This window comes from Artibeus jamaicensis, unplaced genomic scaffold (genome assembly GCF_021234435.1).
Source record: "Artibeus jamaicensis isolate MK-2021 breed Jamaican fruit bat unplaced genomic scaffold, CSHL_Jam_final contig_3174, whole genome shotgun sequence".
Lineage (NCBI taxonomy): Eukaryota > Metazoa > Chordata > Mammalia > Chiroptera > Phyllostomidae > Artibeus > Artibeus jamaicensis.
In genome coordinates, this window is record NW_026521738.1 from 5,369,402 (window position 1) to 5,397,395 (window position 27,994).

Genomic DNA, 27,994 nt, shown 5'->3' on the forward strand with positions numbered 1-27,994 from the left:
GCAAGTGGGTCGCAGTAAAGGATCATTGTTAATGAGATACAAAACATTCGAGTCGCCACACCAAAAAGACACTGAACATAGTCATGTTTATTTCAAAACATAAAGTGGACTCCATATTAATAAATACATTTAACACCGAGTAGAAAAACTACTGTGAATGCTCTAAGAAAACATTTTACTACAGAATCAGGAAAAGGCAGTCTTTTCCCAGTAGGCCATTGATAAAACAATCGGGAAGTAGGAAGAACCTTGTGAATATCGTGTGAAATTGAGGGAGGAAAGAGAGCCGATAAAACCAGGAAGAATTTTCCACTCTCCTTTCCTCACTGGGGCCGTAAAATTAAAAATTTGAAATTGGGAAACACACCTTCTCACAAGTGTCCGGTTTATTTCTCAGTTTTGGCTAAGAATCACTAGTTCGTAGACAGGAACAAAAACTGGACACCGGTACCCAACTTGAATCTAGGTCAGATTACTTTGGTTGAAAATGGGTTCATGAGGCCCCTCGTGGCCAAGCAGGAGCTGCGACAGCTTAAAGCTCAGGTGCAACCACAGCATCCTTAACTGAGAACTGAAAGCACTGGTCAGCGTTGACGGCCACCTCCACTAGCTCGGTCTGGACTTAGGACCGTCCCTTCAGTGCTGTCTTTGTATAAACCCATCAGCCCAACTGCCTGTCGGTGGTCCGGCCCTTGCAGCCTCTGGAGCTGGGGTTGCGGGCACACTAGCCAGGCAGCTGCCCAGGCCCCTTACCCATGGAACGAACCCATTAAAGGAACTCATATGGCCACTTTTTTTTTTCTGCAAACACTCAAATGGAACAGTCTCAAAGATTTGGAGTTTCCTATCCTAATTACGATAAATGATAGAGAAATGCTCCTGAAAGGGACAAAGATGGACCCTTCTCAAAAAGCCAGAAGTGGGAGGTGAATCCTGCTCTGAGTGGCTTACAGGCATGGACAAGAGCTCGGCTACTCCTGGCTTCCTCGGGTCCCTTTCTCAGAAGACACCATAAGGACATAATAACTTTCCAGGCTGTATGTAGTAAGTGAAAGAAGGCTCCAACCTAAAAGCCACCATTGCACTGCTGGCTCTCAGGAAGTTTCTGGGTAGAGGGAGGAAGGAAGACAAGAGGTCTCCTTCGTTTTGATACATAATCTTGTGGCCAAGAGCAAGGGGATGAGGTGGAAAAGAGTAAAAGGAATTTATGTCTCTTTTTGGGGGGAACAATTTTAAAGGAAGGTGTTGTCTCCGGTTCTGAAGGCCAAGATTTAGCCAAGAAGGGACACCAGCTGGATGACCATGGGTATCAGAATCACAGGGCTGTTGGGTTGTAAGCTAGGAGGAACTTCTCCTTCATTTCCCGGAAGAGGAACCTGGGGTCTGGAGAGATTAAGCAGTGTACCCACGCCACATAGCCTGCTATCTTGCTATATCTGCTTGGGGGATACGGAGAGTGGCAGAGAGACTTCGGTGAGCCATGTGGGGGGTGCAGGTGAACATTGCGGGGCATGTGGTTAGTTACATTTAGAACCCCCGCGGATGAAAAGTTCCCATCCCTGGGCCCTCTCTTGTTGAGGTGTCATCGGAAGTGAACATATCCTGGACTGAGCTTATCCGTGGGGTTTCTGCAGGAGGTTGACGAGGAGCTGAAGGTGCATCCTCACTTCCCAGTCCGGGAGGCCACCTGGATGGCTTTGATCCACTCGGTGCGCTCCTTGGGGGTGGCCGCTTGCAAGAAATAATGAACTTCGCCAGCCGTGATGATCTCGAAGAGGTTCTCTTCTTCGCTCTTCTTGCCTGGTGAGAGAGAATGTGAATGGCAGTGCACGTGGCACCGGAAAGGCTGCCTAGTTCACTCCTTCTGCAAGGAATGGAATCCCAGTGTTTTGAGTGTTCTAAGAAAATCAATGATGTAATATTCAAACTTATCATCATTTAATGATCATATATATTTGTTGTATAATATAATTGTAGTACAATTTATATAGACAGGTACATAGTATGATTGTGTGTATGTGTTTAAGTAATAAGTGAAACACTCAAGGAGAAACATTTTCTTAGAGTTTACAAACAAACTAAATGTCTCACTTTTGCATACCAATAGTTTCCAATGAGTAGCCTCTGATAGTGTCTAATGAGTAATTCCTTTACTCATAATACAAATGAAAGGCTGACCCTAACATAGTTTTTTAAATTTATAAGTAAATAAATAGCCAGGCGCACCACCAGTACCAGCAGTAGAGCCTGAACTTGTCTTATCAAAGGCTAAATTACAGTCTCTGCTAAAACGGTGAAGGCAGTAACCTGGCCAATACTATGACAAGACTTAAAATATCCACCTCGAATCAAAAAGCAAGATGCTCCCTACCCCCACACTAAAACGGGGCTTAATGGGGAGAGGGGAGTGAGCAGATTCACGGGCAGTAAAAAAAAAATCTAGGCTTTTGCAGCTGCAGTGGTTTCGCATGAGTGTCTACAACATCATAAACCCAAGATACCAAGGCAAAACCAGGGTTTGGACATCTAAACCACATCTGCGCAGTGATACCACCATGCCCGCACCTGAGGAGTAGATCTACACCACCGGGCTTATCGCACACACCCAGTGATAGGCTTGTGGTCGGGGACCCAGAGGTCATCTGGGTCCCTCATTCTCAGAGGAGGAACTAAGACCCAGGTCACTTAGGTGATTCACCCAAGGTGGTGCCACTAACTGACCAGCACAGACCTGACTATAACCCAGGTACACCCTCCACTCACTGCACAATTGTTTCTTTTTTTTGTGAGAAATTTTCCAGTCGTAAAAGCCTCCCATTAAGGAATGTCATGGGCCAGTTACAGGCAACGGGAGATAACAAATTTCTCCGTTTGAGCCAGTTCTGATGTGAAAGATTTTTCTCAGCATTGCTCAAGATTTACTCAAGGCAGGCACAAAACTCCCCAACTCCTCAAGACCCAAAGAGCTAGCACAGCAGTAGGGGAACAGTAGGTTTTCAGACAGCAATTCATTCGGGTTTATGCCTGATCGATGGAATGATTGACAGCTGTTGGCTCAGGATGCCCATGTGTGGGAAGGGAGCCTAAGTAGACACACCTGTCTCAGAGAAAACTTCATTCTTACCATCTGGGTTGCTCTCCACTGAGGTCACCACACAGCCTCGCAAATGAATTGCTCCCAGGGGATCTTCCCCCTAAAGGAGAGAGGAGAGAGGAGAGAGGAGTCCTTCCTTATGTTTCCAAGGAACAATGTATGATACACCTTATCTTGTTGGTACAAAAGCCACACAGACTTGCTCTGGTATGGATCAGGGCCCCCCAAATAGATAAAAGCAGAAGGAGCTTAAAAGAAACCCCAACCAGATTCTCCACCCCGTCACCCAAGGAGGCAGAATGAAGAAACACAAGTCAAGCTGAGCTTCATATCTAGAGGAAAGTGGGAGGGAAGGTGGAAGGGCTGACTCATCACATCCCATGGGAGACGAGGTGCATGTTTCCACAGCTCTTCGGCCCCATGCAACTATTCATCACGGGAGGGAATCAAAGAGCCCTTCACTGCAAGCAGAGGCTGAGGACCCAGCCCAGACGGTGTTGTCTTTATGCTTTAGAGGTGCCTCAGTTTACTGAAGAAAAGCCCCCTTCTGAATACTCAACAGTCTAAATGCCTACATTTAAACACTGCTTTCATGCAAGTGGCTCCCACTTTTTTGCATATTAAACCAGGAGCAAAATGTTGAACTAATTGGGTCCCTCTGAAAATGTTACATAGGGGCAAACAAAAACAATTTATGTTGAGTTGACTAATAAGTGACAATTTAATGATATTTACTTCCACCCCTGAGCTTATGCTGACCTCAAGCCTAGAATTTCAAATCTTTGCAATAAGAGGAGGCAGGAAAAGGTAGGGGAGGGAGAAATAAAAGTGGGAGGGAGAAATAAAAGTGGGAGGGAGAAGAAAAAAGGGTACATCCACAGGGCAGAAAGGGGGATGGAAAGCCCTATGAATAGATGCAGTGGAGGCTTCTAGAAGAATGGATTTGTTGACCAGAGGCTCTCACCCCAGCAGGGTCATAGTAGTGCAGATAGGCAGGGTCTTCTCTCAGAACAAACTTCCTCACTTTCCAGTTTTTCCTCCGATGCCCCTATATCCAAGAGCAATGTAAGAAAAGAATGAAGAGTTCTTAGCATCATTCCGTACACATAGTACCAACAAATAAATCTGAATTGGAAAAAAAAAAAGGAAAATAGTTGAAATACTAAATTCAGGAAAACCAGGCCCAAGCCCAGATCCTTGTCAGAGAAATAGCACCGTGTCCCATGAACAATTTAGATATTATTAAACTACAGATTAAATTATTTCTAAGAGGTCGTCCAACTTGGTATTACACAAGAAAGTACTATGTATATACAATGTACTTTGTTAGGTAATGTGCTGACTATAACAAGATTTAAGACATGGCCTTATTCTTCATAGAGCTTATAGCCTAGATGTAAAACTTCAAGAGCAAATATCCAAATCAAATAACTGGTATAGAAGACAATGGATTTCAAAAAAACTAAAAGAGAGATATGTGATTCTGGGTTTGGACGTCAAAGCAAGTCTCATAAAGACCTACCCTTATCCATGCGAGTGAGACAGGCACATTCAGATGTTGCCTAGTAAGAGCAATCTGACTCGGAGGCAGGGGTCATAAGGAGTAGTCGAGTCAAGGTTGGAGAAGCAGAAAGAGACTCCGTAAAAACAAAAGGTGGGGCTGTCGCTGAGTTGGAAGTGAAGTGATTAATGTGGTGATAACAAACAGAATGCACCTTCTTGCTAGATTGAAGATAAACCGAGGGCAAGATAACAAGGTAAAAAGAGGTCATTAGGAAATGCTTCAGGCACCACGTTATCAGGGACTAACGTCAGGCAGCGTCCGAGGCAGCGTGGAAGGAAATGAGAAGGGGTGCTTGTTGTGCCAGACATGATGGGGAAGAAAGGGCTCAGCCTTTTCTAATGGCATTGAACACTGACACTGTTTAGACTGTGGGTTCTGAGGGCAGAATTTGTCCTCTAACGCCCAGCACTGTGCTTGGCACATGGAAGCTGCTTCGTATCTCTTTGTAATTGCCTTGAATTCACCCAGTCCTTCCAACTAGCTTTTAGCAGTTTTTTAAAATGTCACAGTCAACCTGAGTGTATGACTTCCGACAGAAATCCAAGTGACTTATAACTCAGAAGCCAAACAAATTATTAGATGAAAAGATATATAATTTCTATCTTGCCAATACAAAGAATTTTGTTCTTTAACATGCCACATATGGGCAGGCTCATAAATAAATTTTCCAACATTTTTCATTGTGCTTGTGTAGAAAGCAATAAAACACTTATAATTCTAGCAAACAGCCTCTCCTTTATGATTCCGGTCAGAGGAGTTTGAAGGGAGTCCTCCGGAATGGGTCTGAGTTACTTGGCCAGTGGTTTTATCAAGGAGCTCATCTCAAGTCTTTCACTTGCCTGAAGGTTGAATCTAGGAACCCTGTGGAGTCCCAAGGGGGAACCCAGAATATTTCTACCTGCTATCTTGTGTCCAGAATGGTTTCTGCAAAGCACTCGCTTCTGAAATTGTCCTTAAGAATGTCTGCTCTTTGCCTTGGTCAGTGCTGCCTATGAAATGTGGACCCTCAAGTTTCTGCCCATATGGTTGCATCCTGACCTGCAGACACAGGTAGCATGTCCTCCTGTGGGACTACTGGGTGAGTACCGAGTTGTCATGAGTCCAAGGAAGAGCGAGGTAATGCAAGATGTGAGATCTGCCAACCCCGGCCAACCACCACATTCCCTTACAGCCCTCACTAGCATGACAGCGTGACATGCTGAAGAGTCTGATGTTAGTAAGTGGGCATCTGGCTGGCCGTCTCTCATCCAATGAGTATTTTCTGAGGGATTTTAGGGACTGCATGTATGCCTGCAGGTGCCAAGGATTGTCGCTGGTCTGTCAAAGTCCTCTGCTTATATTTGATTGAATTCATTCTACAAATGTTTACTGCCTATTATAGACCAAGAAGGATGCTGAACTTTGTAACAGATATGAGGGGGAAAAAAAGTATAACACGTTGTCCTTCCTCATCAAAGAATTTATATTGGTTGAGAAACCAAATATTTTATGTATTGTGACAACAGAATAAACTATATTGAAAAGAATTATATTGAATATAATCCAATGGCATTCATCCTCAGATTGGTTACATTCCTCAAATAGAATCATTTCCCCTGGGATGGGAGAAGTGGGGAGGCCAGGTGGGACGGGGAGGGGCCTGACCTCCAGCTGGGCACAGCCACTCCCCCATCTAAGGTGTGGCACACAGGTGCCGTTTTCATTATAAGCATTCCGTGCACGTTAACTTTGGCTAACGCCCAGCAGTAGACCCAGGGTGGCTTAGTTTTTAGGGCACTTAAAAAGTGTATTTTTAAAACTTCCTTTAGATGACTCTGATATAAACCAGGGTTATAAACCACTGGACTAAGTGATTGGAAACATTAAAGAGGGCTGTCAATTCAAATAAAAGAGCTTTTTGTTCCTTCCCAAGCCCCCCCTAAAAAAGAGGGGAAAATATTGTAAAAGAACAAAATTCCTGAATGCACATAGATTGCTGTTTTCTTCATGTTTAAAGGAAGTTTATATGGAAGACTATTTGTACAGTAGCATTTGATAATAGGATAAATTAGCTGTTAAGAAAAAAAGCCAGCTCTGTGGTTCTCAGCCCTGGCCGCACACCCGTGGGGAGCTTATAAAATCCAGAGACTCAATTGTATCAGCCTGGTGTGCTGACAGGTCCCCAGAGGATTACGATGTGTGCCAGCTGGGCTAGCTAAGGCTAAACTGTAGCTGTCCAAGGCCAAGTGAAGGGAGGTGAGGGAAGACACAGAAGCAGGCCTACTTCTGGTCCCCACTGTCCTTAACACCCACGCAGGCGCCCTCTATCCTCAGCCAGTTTTTGACCACCCAGGGTCTCCACTGGGGTGCTCTGCACCAACGACACCCATCCAGCTCAGTCTTTGTTCACCCCTTTTCAACTTTCGTGTTCAGTTTTCTCAGCGCTCCTCTTTAGACTAGGGCTTGTCAGATCAACTACTTCAAGAACAGGTATTAATAGAATTACAGGAGGAATAATCAACATAAGAAAATAATGAGCCCTGGCTGGCATAGCTCAGTAGATTGAGCGTGGGCTGTGAACCAAAGGATCACCCATTCAATTCTTAGTCAGGACACATGCCAGGGCTGTGGGCCAGGTCCCCAGTATGTGGCGCTTGAGAGGGAACCACACAGTGATGTTTCTCTCCCTCTCTTTTTCCTTCTCTTACCCTCTAAAAATGAATAGATAAAATCCTTAAAAAAAAGAAAATAATGAAATTCCCTCCCAAGTGACATGTGTCTTAATGGCCACCTCTGAGCACCTGTAATCAGAGAGCCAGGGAGGCAGGAGTGTCTGGCAGAACCAGAGAGGAAGCGGCAGTGGGCAAACTCCGTCCGTCTTCCCAGCGTAAGGCTGGCCTCGCTCCTGTGACTCTCCTTTAATCTAGCCACTGGTCACCCTGTCGTGTAAGTTATGAGAATTGTCTGTGAATTCTTCCCAAACCCTCGCCCTACTGTTTCTTAGGACCCTGATATGCGGTAAGTTTACCACGCTAATTCCCCACTTGCTCTGATGAAACTCAAAATCAATATCTGTACCTAATCTCAATTAGCTCAAGTTCCCTTTTTTAATGTAAATATATGTCCAACACTGGTTCTCCTCTCTTTGCCCTGAAGGTTCAGGGCCCCTTTATGAGATCAGTCAAATCTCAGTCCCATGGGGTCTATAGACAGTGCACAAAAATCTCTTTACAGCAACAAGATTCTCCCTGTTCTATACTGAGCAGTGCCTTTAAGACAGCTCACAGCACAACCAGAAAGGCAAAGCCTTGCTTCATACCGCAGCAGATGTGCCAGTATCAGATTTTCATCCTGAATACTCCCCTGCCTTCCTGTTGCGTCTGCCTCTACTAGGTGCTGGCCCTGGCTCCCTCCCTCAGCCCCAGCCCTCGCACCCTCTGTCTTACCCCTTGGTATCTCATGCCTCGGCACCTGGTAACTAACTATAGCTCTTCCACTCACCCAACCCTTGCCTCCCAGACTAACAGTAACCTATACCTGTGGACACTTGGTAACCGCACACGACTTCCCCCCAGGACTCATTCCGTGCTCCCCAACAAGATTTGACCTTTGTCTGCTGCTGCTCTTGCGGAATTGACCTCAGGCATGCCCTAGATTTGGTCTCATTATGTCCTACCCACAGGCTGGACTGGTCCTTTTCTTGTTCTCACAATATATGATGTTCCTCTTCCGGGCATGGCTTATAACTGTTTCCCAGTTACTTCGTAGGGAAGAGGATAAGCAAATGAAAGCACTTTTATTATGAAACATGTCTGTCTTTTGGATGGCATCTCTTAGCCAATTGATTTCCTCCAGCTAATTAAAAAGTCAATATTTTTCTTGAAACATCTCTTTTTCCTACGATATTGATAAAAGAAGAGTTTCCTTTTTTCAAAGTGCATCTTCTGCCCTGCCTCACTCCTCCTGGCCAACGCCACTTTGATTATCTCCGTAGCTATTTGTCTACCTTTCACTCTGTGGGTTTCAGGTACTAGTTGACTATGGGCCCAATAAATACAACTTGGTGGTTTAGAAAGAAAAACAACCGGGTGAAGAGGGAAAGGCTAGAATAGGATAGTGATGGTCTCTCACCTGCTTCAGTAAACATCCCTGCTTGATAATGACCCCTCTGAATTCTTCTTTCAGGATTACGTCGTCATCACTGGAATTCTCTTCACAGAAGAACCCACTGTCTGGCTATTGGGAAACAAAATAGCAAGTTTAGTAGACCGGTCTTAGGTATATTGCTACTTGTACCCTCTTCACCAGCGCAACCCCTCCTCCTCCCTGACTGCCTGGCACTGGGGTAGGCTCCTTCTCCTCCTCCTGTGGTTTATGTCCCAATTTGAACGTTAAAGGCTGTCCTTGGTTATCTCATTTTTCCTCCCACCTTGTTTTGCTTCTAGATGGCTTGTCCTTTCTAGTTTGCATGCCTGTGATGTTGTTGATGTTGTTTCATTTTCTTGGGTTGCCCAAGCCACACAAGGTGGAGTGCACGAAACAGTTTGTTCTTATTTTAATTGAATTCATTCAGGTGACCTTGGTTAGTAAAAGTATATAGATTTCAAGTGTACAATTTGTAATACATCATCTCTATATTATATTGTGTGTTCACCAGAGTTTTTTCTTATATTATCATTATTTATTGGTTATTGTATTATTTTCCACAGGAACGACTGTAAACCTACTTTTGCCCCACCCTGTATTTTAAGACTAGCTCAGCACATTTCTTTCTTCAAAGCCTTCCTTCTTTTGGGACCCCATGGCTGCATCCTTGAAAGGAGAGTTGGCTAACTTATAAATCACTGAGTAACAATACTTCCAGTATGATCTCTGCCACTCAGCCCCTTCACTGTGAGGAGGCCAAGAGCTGGCGCTCAGCTTCACCCTCCGAGGTCAGCAGGGAGCTAAGCCTTGCTCAGCTATAAGCAAGCAGTGAATCCCACAGAGGAAGAGGAGCCACTATGATGGGTATTTTTAGAATCCCACATTTAAGTGGCTATAAACAACCAAATTAAAGGTCTGAAAAATATGCATACTGACAGTGGAAGTTCCCCCAAAGTGAAATGAAACTCTCTCTGGGACATTCACATAATTTTTATAAAGGGCTCTTAAGTAACTTCCAGAAATAAACTACCAAAATCCCCCTAGAAATCCACTGTTGCGGGATTTGCCACGTGGCCCAAGGTTAGGTCCTTACTGTGTAATACAGTGTTTCCCAATCTGTGGTAAGCCTCCCACGAGTAGTGACAAGATGATGGGGGGAGGGAACGCAGGCACACGCATTTTGTATTAAGTCGCGTATTTCAATGCACATTAGGAAAAATGCAGTTAGCATATTGTGATTGTATGGATCTCCCTCAGGGAAGGAAGCTCTGTGAAGACTGCGATTTTTGTTTTTTTAAACTGCTGTTATCTCCTTTGTCTCGGAGAGTGCTCAGCATGCACTGGGGCCTAGTCAGTTTTTATAAAGGAATTATTGCTTAGAATAAGAGTAGATGTAGTAAAGTTTTAAAAGTCCTTTTAAAGAAAACTATTCAAATAAACAATATTTTCCTTTAAACTGAACTACTTGGATGTGGCACGCATTGAGTTTGGAGGCAGCTCTCAAGTTGAGAACATCTAATAACTCTCAGTGGAGGGCTGGGCCTCTCCTTCACGGATGTGGGTATAAATTGAAATCAACCCAGAATCCGCCCAGAGCAATCTCCGTTGCAGGGAGCGTAGCTAGGTAGCTGCCTCGCTTACAAAGTAGTAGAAGGCATCAGGGTTGTCCAGGAAAGGCTGTTCCGCAGTCCCATCCACCGCGCTCTTGGACAGGTCTCCAGCAGGCTGCAGGTACCCTTCATTGAGCAGGGAGGAGGCGACCATGAGGCCTTCCTGGCGGTTCCGCATAGACTGATTGGAAAGCAGCCAGTCGATGACACAGTTACCTGGATGGGACCGTCAGAGGGAAGGTCAACTCTCCTAACCAAAGAATGAACACTGGCGGTCACCTCTGGAAAGCGCCAGAGCATATCCGTGTGTGTGATTTGTCTGATTCCAAGAAGGAAAAAACAAAATCAGTGTGATGGACACCTGGAAACTAAGGAACCAAATAAAGGGGTTTTTTTCTCTTTAAATCTACATGTTCTTTAAGAAGCAATGCATCATCAAAGAAATAGTTTTATGAACCCACTCATTTATTCTATTAACACACAAACATTTACTGTGCATCTCGTAGGTGCTAAGTACTGTGATGGGTTTGGGGGAGACACACCTGAGGAATCCAGAGTGGAGAGCTGGGTGATAAGCAATTGTAACAGCTGCTGTGCTGTGGGTCAATTCAGTGGAGCTACTGGGCCAAATCTGCAGGAAGGTTCAGACTGGGTGGGTGGGGGAGAGCGGTTGTGCATGCACTGTTGGCGAAAACTTAATAGAGGAAGTGACATTGGGCCCAGGCTGTGAAAATAATAGATGTTGGCCAAGCTTAAAAGGCAGGGGCGGAGAGGAGCCAGCACAGGCTGAGGGAGCAGCAGGGTGAACAGACTCACGCAGGCACGAAGCAGCCTTGCTGGGGATATAAGAGAAGGAGTGGATGGGGAAAAGGCAACAGGAGACAATGGAAAGAGGAAGGCACAGCATCAGGGGAGAGCTTTGATGGCACATCAAATAATTGGGCAATGAGGAGCCACTGCAAGTTTTGAAGCAGGAAATAACTTGGTCAGATGCGTATGTCCTAAATTAAAACCTGACCATGACACTTGCACTGAATGTCACACCAGTTTTGCAGGGTAGCAAGGACCTTGAAGAGTCCTTTCATCAACCTTCTACTTCGGAGAGCATTGCAAAGAGAATAAAATGAAATTAATCCATGAATTGGGTTGCTTATTAGCAGACTACAGTGAAGCTTTGCATTAAAAATGACATGTTCTTTACAAATGTAGCCAACCAGAGAGCCCACAGCACAGGCGGCGAGTCCCGGTTATCTGACAGGGTGGTAGAGTACGCCATCCCCGGAACAGGCCTGAGAGCAGTCGGTTGTGAGCCTTCCATGGATTTTGTATATGAAAGGCTTTTGTCTCCTTTTCTTTCTCTAGAGGGATAAACTAGTGAACACTGAATTTCTGTTTTTAGTCCTCACAGAGACCCTTTAAAGAGGTAAGGTGATCATTGCAGACCACATTTTACGGATGAGAATATTAAGGCTGAGAAAGTTTGAGTGACCTTAGCCCTGAGTTACACGTGTAACAGGCCTTCACGTAAGTGTCCTAACCCCCGGATCCCACCCTTGTTCAGCTGGGTATGCAGAGGCCTGGAAGACAGGTTCAGTCTACCCGCTCCCGTCACCTGACATTCAAAGTCTTCCATCACATGTCCGAAGTGCCTGGGTCCCAGTCTCTGCCACAGACTTGGGTCGCTGCTGAGAACACCTGAGTCCTACATAAAGGCTTGACTCCCCCAGCCCTTGAATTTCTAGAATCCACCCTGATATTCAATGGGGGAGACTTAGGAAGTTCTAGCCCCGCACTATGGGACGCAGAAACATGTCACACAAGAGAGAAGTCTGGCCCAGACCTTGCACCTCCTAGATCTATATCCATAACCCCTCCCCTGCTTTCCACCTTGCTCCCTTTGTCCAAGGCTTTGTCTTAGTGACTTCAGTCCTGCCAGAGTCAGGGCCCCGCTCCTGTCAGTTCCCTCACCACAACCCAGGCTTGGTACCTGGACCCAAATCTTACCTGGCTTTTCTGATGTTAATGTTAATCTGATGTTAATTTTGGCCAGCTTTTCAGCCTTCACCCCAGGAGGCTGAATTCCCACGGGATACTACCCTGTCACATCATCTAACTCTCCAACTTCCTGATCTTGACTTGGGCCATTTGCATGAATTATCTGTCCGCTGGATTCTACAGCTGTTGTCTCTTCTCAGAGTTTTCTTCCCTTGATGGCTCCATCTTAGGCAAGCCATGCCTGCCATCAAACCTAAGCCCAACTAACTGTACATCCTATTTTGTCCCATAATGAACCATCGGCACTACCAAGATGGTCATTTTCTTTTACAAATGCATGTTCTTCATATTTTTTTCTTCACAACTTTGAACTCACCATCCTCTGCTTAACCATCTCATCAGAATTTCCCCCCGCAAATACTTATTGAAATTTTATCCACCTTTTAAGGTCAAACTTAGGCACCATCTTCTATTCATCTCAACAACCCTCTGAACTATTTCCTTTTCCTGAACTCGCAGAATTGATTGCCTTTGCAGACTTGTGAGCTCTTTTGTCTAAACCACATTGAGAGCTGGCCCAGAGTGGTGCTTAGTGTGTGTCAGCCACTGTCTTAAGCACATTACAGCAAATCAGTAAAGCAGATGTTTATTCCCATTTTATAAACAAGGAAAGCGAAGCACAAAGAGGCTAAATTATTGATTGGCCTGTGGTTTTGCAGCAAGCTGCAGAGCCAGGATTTGAGCAAAGGCAGTCTAGCTCCAAGGAACACGTTTGTAACCACTGCAGCGTCTACCTGAACACATAACATGTAACGCCTGACTCCATGCAACCTCAGACATCCCTCATATTGTCACTTAAATCTTATCTTATATCGCTTATCTCCTGTTTATAATTTTATTCAACTCTGTGTCTATTTTAACATAACACTATTTATTGGGAGTAAAAAATGACCCTTTGATTGATAGAGCTGGACTTTCCAAAACAATATCTTGGACAGCAAAGTTCTTTTGTACCCTTCTTTGTGCGTCCACACTGGGTAAGTTCAATTCTCAGGCTCACCAGTCTTTGTCCCATGACCCCATCCCCCCAGCATGCTGCACACACCCCACCCCACGTGCAAGGCAGAGCAGGAACTCCATACTGCCTTCCCCAGCTGCCCCTTTCAGACGTGCAAGGCCTTTTACCTGTGAAGCAGTGGTTAAAAATCTTCTTGTCCTTCTCCAGGTTCAGTTCTTTTATTCCCTTTTCTGGGTCTTTCATGGACAAATACATAGCACTGCACAAAGATGAGAACAGACAGATGAGTAGGAGCGTTTCAGAACGGCAGGTCCTCTCGGGGCGTCCACCTTGGAGGGGCTGGCCCTGAACACAAGCTTCTCCCCTCCCCTGGGGCCCCTGCTCTAATCTCCCCACTGGATCACAAGTAGTTCGAGGGCAGAGCTGGTACTTACATAACGCTGTGGCCTGCCCAGCATTCAACAAAACGTACTAGGAACGTAATAATTATTTCTTAAATTCATTAAGCTCTTTGTTGATTTAACACCTAATGCCTGAGATAGAGAGTTGCCCCCAAACAGGTGGCAAAGATGAAAAGTTCTCAGGTCCAATTTTCCATACACACTCAGGTTTTTAACGTCCCCCAATTCCCATGTTCCAGTTCTTTAAGTGTCCTTCAAAAGACCATCTAGAGTACACATTCGCCTCCAGGAAAGTGAATGTTTTAATTAAGCCTATCTCTTATTCTAACAATTATGAGACAAGGCACAATAGTGAGAAGTTCCCATTTTTGTCCTTGAAGTAGTAAACTGAAGATAGCCTGATCAGAGAAACTGCAACTACACAGAAGGGCACTTCCATGTATCATGTGGTTCCACGTAGCATGAACACCATTCCCACTCAGCTCTGATAGCCATGGCCAGAAGTGTGGTCACTGGACGACCCCAGCCAGTGGCTGCAGCTAGACCAGGCACCTCCTCCTGGGTCTTTACCAAAAAGCTTTCCTGGTGGGAGAAGGTGCTCAGTCTCACCAAGCTCAGTGTGCAAACTTTGTCACACTCCTGTGACGTGCAATTCTTGTGTTAGGTTGTAGAAAGGATTTATCTTCAGTCCCTCTCAGGGTCTCATTGTGTAAACAGAACACTTATTGAAAACTTTTAGCAGCCAGTGGAATTCTTTCCACCTGGGCTCCTATTTCAAGTTATACTCGACATAAATGAAAAAGTATCAGGAAACAACAAGAATCCCAGAAAAAAAAGGGGGGAACTCATGTGATTGAAGATATGAAATGTGCAGCAAGAAAGGAAGGAACCCTGTTCCCAACCCCTGGCAGGGGCTGAGTTTACCTGTGAACCTCTAATAACCTTTAGACAACAACCATCACCTTCAGTTCCAAGCCAGTCACTGTCAGAGGTCATTAAACCAGGTCATGGCACAAATGGCTTCTGTCTAAGATGGGTGTTCAGCTTGGCTGGTCCTTGCTGACAGTGTGAATGTGTGCACTTGAACTTGAAACCTCTCACACTTGGATGCGTAGCCCCTGTCTTTTCCTCTCTTCCTAGAGATCTTGAAGCTTTCTATCAACACTAGCTTATTATGGCTACTTCATAAATGCAATAAATTTTCTCTCTCTCTCTCTCTCTCTCTCTTCTCTCTCTCTCTCTGGCTCTTTCTCTTTCTCTGCCAACATTATCCAAAATGAGGAATGTACACTCCACCAGCTTTCTCTCCTCAGTTGCTAGGCCTTGGAGAAGCCATAATCACTCCTTCAGTCCACCTGGAAGAGTGAATACAGCCTTCAGAGGTGACCAAAGCAAGCCTTAGAACAGTACCTGTCGTGAGAGTTCCTCAAAGGGGAAAAAGGAAGGGATGGAAGGAACCAAACACAGAAAATCACCCTAAGTCGATGGTTTCTGGCAGTCGAATAGATCTCCTGGTGGATTTCCTTGCAAACTTCTGGCCTCCTTCAAGGCACTTAATGACCTTTTTGATGTCCCGAACCCAGCCATCTCTCTCTTCCAGGAAGGCTGCCTGGAAGAAGTGGTCCTGCTGCTTGGTCGTAGTGATCTTAAACACAAACTAAAAATCAAAACATACCCATTAGGAATAATTATTTTCAAGGGCCTGAGGCCCCTATGAAACACAGCAGGGTGCAATGTGGGTGGTGGGAGGGGGACTAGCCACCACCATACTGTAGGCTATGTACAGGCCCAAGGTCAGTGTCTGACAAAACATTGACTGTGGCGAGTAATGACGGCTCACCATCCTTTTGCCGAAGTCCTGACAAGGGCTGGTCAGAGTGCTTCCTTTCAGGGGAATCATTCCTTTGGGGCTGCTGTCACTTTTCTTCTTATAGAATTCGATTCCATCTTCTAACAGTATAACCCACATGGGTTTCCAGGTGTTGAACACACTCCCCTGTAATGAGGGGGAAAAAAAGCCATGAAACAATATTTTCTAAAACTATCCTATAGATGGCGCAGGACTCTGTAAATAGCTTTGTTGTTGACCAGTGTGGACACAGGTGACCCACATTTGTGTGACCAGGGTGCTGGGAAAGCAGCCTTTAAGGGAGGAGGGGACTGCCATTCTTCACTGTATGCATCTCTATAATCAGCCCATAAGCCCCTCATGGGTCATTACTAAGGGAATAAGGTATGGACCTCTGCTCTTCCTGGCCTTCTGGGCCTATTTTCTGCTCCCAACCCTGCCCATCATGTGCAGTGCCAACTCCACTGAACATTAGCGATGCCTGACAGGACTCACTGGAAAAGTGGCGCATCCCAGTGGCTGTGTTTACCACAGGTGTGGAGGCCAGAAATGGGGGCGTGCTCGCTGCAGTCACGTCCATCCTCTGGTCTCATCAGCTTTTATCTGAATGTGAATGTCAAGAAGAAACTCAGACAGCAGCTTGCATGTGGGGTGGCTGATCTGTATGAAAATCCCTTGCAAAACAGTCTGTAAAGCCAGAGAGCACTAGTGTTCATGTCTGTAGCTCTTAGGAAAATCCTGACTGAAAAGTGGTCAATTTGGGTTAATGTCCACTGCTGCTGTAGCAATAAAGAGCCGTTCTGGCTGGCCCAAGGAAGTCGCTCTTTCTTGTCTACATTTTGTGAGAGTTTTGGAAAAGGAAGAAAATAGGGCACTTTGCCTCTTGGGACCCACGAGCTCACCCTGTCATGACGGCTGCAAAAACAGAATTATCATCCAGTTCGCAGCAGGTCCAGCTGCTTATCTGAACATACAAAGAGCTCTATATAAAGGTCCAGTTGCCCAAAAAGGAAGTCTAGTTATGCAAAAAGGGTAAATACTCGTGGGGCTATCATTTCACTTGTCCAAGTGTTTCCTTTATTTTAGTTACTGAAAAAAATTAAAAATAAAACACTATCTCTTTTCTGCACAGGCAGAATGACTCTCCATACTAACACTAGACTGTATTCCTTTCTTTAAAATAGGCGAGGTTGGACACTGTCCAAACACATGAAATAAGTTCAGTTAAATGCCTTTCTGTTTTACACTTATCTGGGAGAAACTCAGATCCAGAATATAAAGAGTTCCCACAAACCAATGAGAAAAATGCAATCAATCTACTTTTCAAATGGGCAAAGACCAAAAGAGGCGTTTCACTAAAGAGGTTATCCAAAATGCCTTTTCAATTACTTGAAAAGGTGTTCAAATAATTGTTCATCAGGCAAACGCAAGTTAAAAGCACAGGAAGGTACTTCTGCACACCCACTGAAGTATCTAACATTTTAAGGGACTGAGAAGAGCAAGCAAGAGTTGGCAAGGGTGGTAACTGGAACTCTCAAACGTGGCAGGCAGAGTGCAAAACAGCACGTCAAACCGGAAAGTTGTGGGGAATGTCCTAATTTGTAGAATATATATGCTGGTTGAAGTATTTAAGGGTGAGGTAGTCAGATGTCTGCAACTTATTATCATAAAATCTGTGTGTGTTTATATAGAATGTGGAGACATGGAGAGAGAAAGCGAACTTGGCCAGGTGTGAACGGTTGGTAAACCCAGGTGAAGAGTATACAGGTAGCTGCACCATTTTTCTGATTTCTCTGTGGGTTTGAAATTTTTCAAATATAATTGGGGAATATTAATACATGGACAACACACGACACTACAATATATTAAAATTAGGGATACACTTTAAAGGTAAACAAACACAAGTCTATTTAATAAGATAATTAAAATAACTGATAATAATAAGAACTATTTTCACAGACCTAGGAGCAAAAAGCTGGAATAAGTGACTGCTAAATGCCTTTCAAGTCTAAAATGTTATATTCTACCTCAGGCCTATCAAAAATTAATAACTGCCACAGTCTCTCAGGGCTCTTGACCTTGGAATTGGGATAAATTGGGAGAGGTTAGCCAGCACTGTATTACTTCTGTAGACAAAGTAAATCTCCTAATTCAAACATAGCCTTAGGGGTCTGTCGAAGGAGGATGTGCCACTTGGGACTCAGCGTCATTAGGAACATTGAGAAGCCGGATCCTCTGTAAAAGGAGAGAACCGAGAGCTTCTCCATAAAATGCAAACTCTCTTCCAGACTTGGTCGGGGTTAGTTAGGCTAGGATGATGGGCTACGGGTGATCTTTCTCCTCCCAGGCTTGAGACAGCAGCCAGATTCTCACCGCAGCAACCTGACAGCACCTCCTCTCTGCTCCCTTGTATTTGACCTTCCTGTCACCAGCCCTTGTGGAGCTCACCCCAAACCAAAGCTGGAAGTGTGACCCTGCAATGTCTGGGGCTCACCACACCTGTGAATGTGTGGTGACCTGTAAATGTGGAACTGAAACTAGGGTCCAGGTTTTTTGAGTCCCAATTGTATGCTCTTTCCACTTCCCCTCAGGTGCCATCTTTATTTTGGTTCTCATGTAGCTCTGAGTAACTAGAATCTAAATCATTTTTTTCAGGCCACCTAACTAGCTATACATATAACCTCATAAAATCATGTGACTATAATTTTACATAATCATAAAATGTTTTAATAATATATGTAGCACACATCTGTTTTTTCCCATTGTAGATAAAACCTTGTACAATTACTTGTCGCAGTGGGTGGGTTTAAATGCTGAGTCAGATTTATTGAAATTTCCCAGTAAATAACTGTTAGTCATCATGGGACTAGTATAGTTTAGTGCATAAGAGTCCAACACTGGAAGAAGAAATCTTAAAGGACAACATATTTGACCATAAAAAGTTGAACTTCTGTACAATAATAAAACCCTGTGAAATAAAATATGGATATTTGTAATACATTATCATATAATTAAGTTAATATCTTTAATATGTTTTAAAAAACTCTTTAGAATCAGTAAAAAATATACAAACAGTCCCAACTTTTTAAATGGGCAAACAATCTAAGCAAGCCATTTTCAAAAGAAAAATATTCAGGCTCAATAGACATAAAAATGTACTCTCAATAGTCTTCAGAGAAACAAAATTTAAATAAGATATAACTCTTTGATAAAATTTTTTAAAGATTTATAAAGCATATTGGTGAAATTTGGAAAAATAGGCATGAAAAAAGGAGCTTTATGACTCAGCAGTTTGGTGTGGGCTGTCCAAAAACCCCCAAAGTCATTGTAGGCTACATAGGAGCATAAGATCTACAGTGAGAGAAGTAATACTCTGAACTGAAACAGAGTATAATCAGTAGGTGACTGCAGGCTGTGGGGCTGCATGGCCCAGGCTCAAACCCCAGCTCTGCCGCATTCCAGCAATGTGCCCCTGAACAAGTTCTTGTACCTCATTCTCTACATCTGGCAAATGGGAACAATGCTACACTATCTACTTTTCAGAGTTATTGGGAGATTAAGTAAAATAATCCATGTAAATTACTTATGACAGTATTTAGAACATAGTGAGCACTTAATAAGCACTACCTAGTTCCTGTAATTCTGTGCCTCTTAGGTGCGCCTAGAAAATGACCTTGAGCTCAGGAAACCTCAAAGCCACAGATAAACCAGAGCCTGTTCAAAAGAGAGTGACACGATGGCATCTCTTTTGGGAAATTGTTGAAGAAATGGCTGGGTTTTAGCCCCAAAAAGAACAGGCAAAGCAGGTGAGGACTGTCTTCACAGTGTCAAACATTGTCACAGATTGTGAAGGTTTCAGAAAAAAACAGTTTGCTGTACGACTTAAGAGAGAAAGTTAAATTAGTGAGTTCCCTGACACAAGAGGCATTCAAGTATGCTTGTTGTGAAATAGCAAAAGAAATTCAGGCCTTGGGTGGAAAATTTAATTACAAGTCATTTCAATACTTAATATTCCTTTACCCCTCAGGTTCTAACGTCTATTCCAAAGATGCTATTGTCCCATTGATCCCGATGATTCCCTATGACATATCCCTGCCAACCTTTGGGTCTCACCTACAAGCCAAAGGTAAATAAATTTTTAAAATATATTTAACATGATCATCTAAAAATGAATACCCATTGGAAAATTTTTTATCCTCAACCAAGAACATGCTTATTGATTTTAGAAAGAGGGGAAGGGAAGGAGAAAGAGAGGGGGAGAAACATAGAGGTGAGAAAGAAACATCAGTTGGTTGCCCTTCTTATGCACCCCGATCCAAACTGAACCAGCAACCTCTGCTTGCACCCTGGCTGGGAATGAAAACCGCAAATTTCAGGTTTGGTTTGTGGCATGGTGCCTAACCAACTGAGCCATACCCACCAGGGCCTCATTAGGAATTTTTAACACATTAAAATTAACTACAGTATGGACCCCTGATTGCTTGGTTTCTATGATTTAGACAAGTTCCTTCCTGGAGACAGGTTCATTCAACAAATAATGATAGAGAAACTCCTGTGCTTCAGACACCAGCCCGGTGTTGGGGCAAGACTCCAGTTCAACTGGAGGAAAGCACAAACTGGGGCATGCCCTCCTCCGTGTGAGCAGCTTCACTGTGAGAAGCCCCCACCCACTGCTGAGCGTTGGAACAACTTTATTCCGGCGTTTAGAACTCCTCCCAAGTCACTTCCCACAGAGCAAGGACACCTCCTTCAACTTCTCCTTTCCCTTAAACTTCTCGTTTCAGGTATAGACTGAGAGCTGGGACTCAGTGGAAAATTACGTTATGGTCTAAACCTACGTATTTAACTAAAGCAGAACTGTGAGTTAGTATAATCATTTATCCCACACGCATGGGACATGTTATTTTAAGTTGGTGTGGCATTAAATTATATCTTTATCTCTGCCGCATTGTAAATTTTACCTTCTGGTTTTCCAGCCTGATCCATGAAATCACTTGTATAACATCCCAGAGAAGTGGTTATTATGGGCCTATTCCAATTCTTTGAAGGCAAGGAAACTAATCTATTCGGTAATATGTTTTTCTACATTAATAAAATCCTTCAGGTTGCACAATTTCTCAGTAAAGTCATACTAGGTAAGCATAAAGAAATGGTGCTGAGTACTTACCAGCATGGCTCCTGCTGCCTTAGGAATTTGGGTTCAAATCTTGACTTTGCCACTTTCAAGCTATCTGGCTATGGGCAAGTTACTTAATTGTTCTAAACATTAGTCTCCTCACTTGTACAGCAAAAATAATATTGTACTACTTTCCACTGTCGAAAGGATTAAATGAAATAATACTCTATGGCTGGCTTGTAGTAGGTCCTCTAAAGTGATTGCCATATAGACAGATAATAGTACATAGTTTTTTAGGAAATTCTGGGAAATCATTCTGGCATACAGTTTACCTGGGTATCACCCATCACAACCACAATGCTTTGTAAAAGAGAAATCAGCCCAATAAAAGCCCAAGAGGGCCGCATGAACCAGGACTAGGCACAGCTCTGGGTGACCTTGGGCAAGGCTCTGCTTCTCTGTACCTTAGTTTCCTCATCCGTCCAGTAAGGCTAACAGTGGTAACTACTTCGTAGGGTTCTTATAAGTATTCAGTGCATCAGCTTGTTAAGTACTTAGATCTGTCCCTGCTGCAAGGCAAATACCACGTCTGTTAGCTATTATGAGAATGGGAATCAATGGGTGCAAATCACAGGAGGTTCTTTAACAGTATTGTGTCCAGAAGACAAGGTAGCTGTATGAAAGAAGTCTAGCCCGGACTCCTGTTCTCTTTTCGACCCCAGGCTTTCCTCCCTCTACCAGCCTCTCTGTAGACCCTTTTCTTTCCTGCCCAGCCCACTTGTCCTTGGGCACCCCAATTCCTGTGCTTTCTCTCAGCATAACAGGCCACCCCAAATCCTAAGCTGCTTTCTGGGTCCTTCCTGCTGCTGCATGAAGTGCCTGCTGGACTGGTTGTCAAACGTTCGACAACAGTTTGCTCCATAAACCTCTAGGAATATGGTTGGTTTGGGACGTGACGTGGAAGAGTCCAGCTTATGAACTGCATAACCTGCTCCTCTCTCTTTTTTAAAGCTATGCTTATAAACATATATAAATTAGTAGTTTCTTTTCAATGACCTCCAAAAGACATTTATGTTTATTAATGGAAGTAAGTCCTAATCAGAGAGAAAGGGAGGCTGAGGTCACAAAACCCAGGCTTGCCCATAATACAGTTTGTCCAGGCCCCACTCTCGCTCTGTCTGGCAAGTTCACCTGACCTTCCTTTTGCTGGCTTGGGTGGTCCTGCCTTTCAGCATGCTGCACGGGGTCGACAAGACCACGGGCTTTGCTGTTAGATAAGCTTGGGTTTGAATCCCAGGTGTTCCTGTTACTGGTTGTTTGACTGTGGACATGTCACTTACTGTCTCTGAGCCTCAGTTTTCTCATCTGTAGATGGGAGTAAGGACACTATTGTATAGGATGGTTAGGACTGAATGAGATCATACTCAGAGTAACAGGCTGCTACATGGTAGTGAAAGGAACCAAAGTTTTCCACCCTGAAACTGCCTTTTGGGATATCAATTTTGAGCTGGTTATTGAGAAATAAGCCTCAGAGTCCTGGTCAGGTGGCTCAGTTGGTTGGAATGCCATTCCGTACACCATGAGATCAGAGGTTCAATCCTGATCAGGGCACACACCTAGGCTGCGGGTTTAATCCCTGGTCAGGGTGCATACAGCAAGCAACAGATCGATGTTTCTCTCTCACATGTATGCTTCTCTCTCACATTTATGCTTCTCTCTCTCTCTATCTACCCCCTCCCCCTCCTCCCTCCCTCTCTCTCTAAAACCAATAAGCATATCCTAAGGTGAGGATTTTTTTTAAAAAAAGAACTCAGAAAGAAACTTTGGTCTTTCCCACTTTCCTGCCCAAGAGGTTCAGATGTGAGTTCACTCATATCTGGAATCTAACAAACAAACTGAAATAACCTGCACAATAGAGACAGACTCATAGATGGAGAGCAGGCTGACAGCTCCGGCGGGGGCAGGGCGTGGACTGTGAGTGGAGGCTGGGGCAGGGGGCACAAGAAAGAAAAAAGAGCTCGTGGACAAGGACAGTAGTGTTGAGGAGGAGTGGGTAGAGGTGGAAGAGGTTATGAGGGGATAAACAGTAATAAGAAAGATACAATAAAAATGAACTATTAAAAAAGAAAAGAGAAAAGTAAAACCTACTCCAGTGAGGAAATCTTAGAATATTGCTTTAACCTAATTTGAATCAAATGTGGTAAGTGGGGGGCTTCAGGAAGGGACCTTTAGCTTTGATACCCTGTGTTCCATTGTTCCTGAGTCACCTAGCAAGGGCTTACCTGCCCTGTACATTCTGCTCTTTCTCAACTGCGTGTAAATCACCCATTCTCACTTCTGAAATCTGAGATCCCCTCTCCCGCCCCTTTTCCTATTTGTCAAAAATGTTGTATAGAGAGAAGAGAACACAGGCAGGAAAATCTCAGATATTCTATGTAGTAATATTTTTACTGATGTGTTCCCTAGAGTCAGGGTCATAAAGGAAAGCATGAACAAATGGGTTTTCATCAAAATAAAATGCTTTGTACGGCTAAAGAAAATCTCAGCAAAATGAAAAGGAAACAAACTGGATGGGAAAATACATTTGCCGATGATACCTCAGACAAGGTTTGAGCTCCAAAATATATAAAGACTTCACATGACTCCACTCCAGGAAGACAAACAACCCACTTTAAAAATGGGCAAAGGACCTGAACAGACACTTCTCCAAAGAGGACATACAGATAGCCCAGAGACATATGAAAGGATGCTCAGCATCACTAGCCATCAGAGAGATGCAAATTAAAACCACAATGAGATATCACTTCACATCAATCATCATATAAGCAAATCAACAAACAATAAGTGGTAGCAAGATTATAGAGAAAAGCGAACCCTAGTACACTGTTGGTGGGAATGCAGACTAGTGCAGCCACTGTGGAAAACAGTATGGCGTTTCCTCAAAAAATGAAAAATGGAACTGTGTTTTGACTTGTGAATTCCACTGTTGGGATTATACTGTAAGGATCCAAAAACACCAGTTCAGAAGAACCTATGCCCCTTAGTGTTCATAGCTGAGTTATTTACAATAGCCAAGTGTTAGAAGTAAACCTAAGTGCTGCTCATCGGTAAATGAGTGGATAAAAAAACTGTGGCACATTTACACCATGGAATACTATGCAACAGAAAGAAGAAGGAGCTCCTGCCCTTCATGACAGCATGGATGGAACTGGAGAGCATTATGCTAAGTGAAATAAGCCAGGCAGTGAAAGACAAATACCATTTGATCTCACCTCTAAGTGGAACCTAATCAACAAAAGAAACAAGCAAGCAAAATAGAACCAGAGACACTGAAGTAAAGAACAAACTGACAGTGACCAGAGGGGAGGGGTGAGGAAGATAACAAGGGAAAGAAGGGGAAGGGTTATCAAGAAACAGGTATAAAGAGCCATGAATAAAGCCAAAAATGGGTAGGATTGAGGGTCGGGCAAACGGGTGGGTGGGGTGGGGGAAGAGGTGGAGGGAAAATGGAAACAATTGTCCCTGAACAACAATAAAAAGAAGAAGAAAAAGCCAATGTTGCCTCACTACCTTTGGAATTTTCATGCTTACGTAAATTTTTCATCAGCATGTACTAAAATTTTATTTCCTCCCATTACTCGTTCTCTGTTAGTTTGATTACTAGCCCAGCTAGAACTTAGAAAGTGAAAGAAAAAGTATTCATCATTTTTAGTCCCTATAGTAACCTCTATGTGGTTTTTTTTTTAAGTGGCAAGATTCTGAGGCAAGGAAATCTGGCTCTTATTAAAAATGAGAAAAATTGCAAAATGACAGAATTATGTATTTCCTCTTCTTCCCTTAGCCATCATCTCTATTTAAAGATCTTAGGCAGGAGGCAAAGGAAGAAATCTGCATCATAAAACGTGGACAGTTACCTCACACAGAAGAAAAGCAGAAACGTTTTATAGTAAATATCATTGACTACTGACCCCAGGATTTCTGACTTGACAAAAATCCTTTCACCAGAGTTTTCTTAATGTTGAATTTTTTCCACCCCAAACATCTTTATTGCCAATAAAATTATTTCATAAGACAAGAATAAGGAGAAAGGTGTTTTCATTACCACCCAGATATCTGAAACTGCATAAGAAAAAAATGAACAGGGAGGGAGATTGATACATGACAGCCTGCCGTCATCAAACACTATCAAAACATCAAAAACTATCGTCAAGGTTTGTCAGAGAGCAGTTTTCCTGGTCCTTTCTTCGCTATTAATTTGGCAACCAACCCAGGAACCAGTATAGATCCCCACGTGAATCCGGAAGAGGGCTCCTATGTATTGCAGTGTATGTATATCAACACTGGTACTGATAACCCTTATCACTTATGTACCACCTACTACATAATATGCATACGTTCCTGGCATATTTATATACAATAAATAATGCATATGTGTGTAATACACATACCATATCACACATATGTGATATGTATGTGTATATAATATATACAATATACACACATATATCACACCTATATGTGTGTGTGCATATAATATTATGTGTGTAGGTAATATATATTTTTTAACCCTATATATGAGGTATCTGAAAAAAAAGTTAACATGTAAAGAAGTTAAGAACTTCAGCACCTTCCCAGGAAATTCTGGCCTCAAATGTAGTTCTGCAGCCAACAAAGGGAATATTATTGAACCCAGCATTTCTTTAAAATGACAAATTAGCACCCTGACTGATATGGTTCAGTGGGTTGGGCATCGTCCCACAAACTGAAAGGTCACTGGTTGAATTCCTGGTCAGGGCACATTCCTGGGTTGGGGGCCAGGTGCTCAACTGGGGGAGTGCCCAAGGCAGCCCATTGAGGTTTCTCTCTCTCTTTTTCTCTCCCTTCCCCTCATTCTAAAAATGTATAAATAAAATCATTTTAAAAGGCAGTTATAGATTTTAAAAATAAGTAAATAAGTAAAAGTAAAACATTAAACATGAGAAATTAGGGAACTTAATACATTACAACAAAGAGTGTTCAAAATGTCCTGGAGAAAATGAAAAAATTACCAAACCTGTAATTGTGGAAATAGCAATATAAAATTTCACTATTTTTCTTTCTAGTTACATGTTTCTAAATTGGCTTTCACAGGCCATGCTCTGAAAGGAGTAAAAACTGTTCATTTAAGTTCATGTGCTTGAGAACCCCACCCTGTTATCCCCATTTTCTAATGGAGCAACGTCACTTATTAGATATTAGTCTTGTACTTGTTTGTAATTTATAGAGTTTAATATATGAAAATACACACTTAATAGCAGCAATTTTCATTACAAGATTTCGAAATTGTTTTTAACATGCCCCCACCAAAAAAAAACCTTGCAGAAAATATTTCCACACACTCACTCTTCTCAGGATACTAACCCAAGCAATCGGGAAAGAAATAAGCCTATTGCAAAGAGTCTGCATACACCTTTGTGTGTATGTGTGTGTGTATGTGTGTGTGTGTTTTCCAAAGGAATGTTTCAAAATACAGCCAGCTGAAGAGAATAACAGCTGAGGGCTCACTTATTCTAGTTCTGCATCCACTCGCACCTCTCACTACCATGGATGCATTGCAAATTCTAACTCAGATTAAGTGTATTCTGAGAAAATCCTGGTATACTGGACAGAGCTCAGGGCCACAAGACAGAAACTCAGGTGTCAGAAAAGTGGGTTCCTGGTCTGTCATAGCCATGTGACCTTAGGCAGTCACCCAGCTTCTGGGTCTCAATTTCCTCTTCTGCTAATGAGTGAATGAGGCCAGATGATCTAAGGTTCTTTCCAGCTTTAAAAGGGAATCAGGCGGCGACGTGTGCTGTTTAATGTCCTTATAAGTAGAACATTTTGGCGAAAATATCAAATCAACAAACAACCGAAAAGAGTCACAGTGTGCAGTCATTTAGTTAAAAAGCTGGGCATCTGAAAGAATAGACTGAATTCAGTTCATTTCTGACCTGCATAGTTCACTTGGACCAGTGTGAGTGTGCTTGTTTATATAGGTGTTGGCCGCAGGATGGTAACAGGCCCTGTGTGTGAACTTCACACCCTGGGGAGTTTCACAGTGACATGTCACACGCTCACCAGCAGAAGAAAAACCATGGTACTAATAAAATTTAATTTCCTGATGCCACACCAGTGAGACTAAGCATTTCTGAGTGCATTTGTGTTCTTATTTTCCAGCCCTAAGAATGGCACACTATCTACTGCCTAATGGCATGGTACATAAATTCACTAAGAAATGTGAATGAAGAGATTTCAGCCTAATAAAAAAGGTAGTCTTTAATGCACCAATTCTAAGGAAAAAGCCCAAGAAATAAGCTACAATTATAGCATTATACTATCAGCTCATCTTTGATCATATTTTTCTTTGTCTCCTCCAAAAAAAAACAAGGCAATTAGAATTTAAATAACAAAGAGTCTCTCCAAGTGACCTCTATAGCAGAAGAGGTTGAGTCTTTTAGCATGACAGGCATATGTGGCTCCTGAGAAGGACACTGTAAGTCATGGGGAATTCTGCTTAGACCTTCACCTTTCAGACCCTGCAGCCTGGAGTTCTCAGTCCCACAAGATCCAGCTGTGCTGACACCTGAGCTAGATTAGTTCACCTTTACGAACCAGAATGAAGAGGGACCTGTGCTGGCTTCCTCCTGAACATTGTACATGCTGCGATGTTCTCCTAGTCCAGCCCAATACGTCTGGCACTAAACATTCCTAAAATGAGTGCATACAGAGGGCAAAGCTGGACTCCGGTCCTCCCCAACCCCGTCTCCAGTGACACCCTGGTAGGTGGCATTTCTGCTTACCCTTTTCACAAGGTAGCCCTCCCTGATCCGCTTTGGTTCCATGCTGGCTGGGCAAACAGACGGCTGGGTCCGCTCTGCAAATCCTCTCAGAAGCTCAGCCTCCTCGGAGAGCTGAGGCAGTTGTGGGCTGCTTTTCTATGGTGAGGTCCCTTTCACAATTTCCCGTTGGCTGGCGTTCGCATGATCACATCCTCTTCCCCTCACTGAGGTGGAAGGTCAGAATAAGGAAATGCAGAGAGAAACAGCCCATTCTGTGCTAATGCTGGAGACTTATGGAAAGTACAGGTGTACATTTTTATTACCACAAAGAAACTCACTCTCTTAAAGAGAAGGAAACTGGCCTAAGGAAGAGGAAAATGAACAAGAAATTCTTATTGGTAGAAACAGCCTTGGCTTAGAAA

The 27,994-nt window shown here is 43.4% G+C and overlaps 1 protein-coding gene across 1 annotated transcript; it reads right to left on the reverse strand.

Moving 5' to 3' along the window:
- Nucleotides 1-67: 67 nt before the first annotated feature.
- Nucleotides 68-27,765, reverse strand: PLEK (pleckstrin). Its single transcript, XM_037126296.2, has 9 exons — nt 27,594-27,765; nt 15,648-15,803; nt 15,283-15,464; nt 13,574-13,665; nt 10,425-10,609; nt 8,769-8,873; nt 4,059-4,142; nt 3,125-3,194; nt 68-1,800 (listed from the first exon to the last, which is right to left on the reverse strand). Exons 1-9 carry the CDS (start codon nt 27,633-27,635, stop codon nt 1,664-1,666), a joined length of 1,053 nt encoding a protein of 350 aa, XP_036982191.1. The 5' UTR covers nt 27,636-27,765; the 3' UTR covers nt 68-1,663.
- Nucleotides 27,766-27,994: the final 229 nt, after the last annotated feature.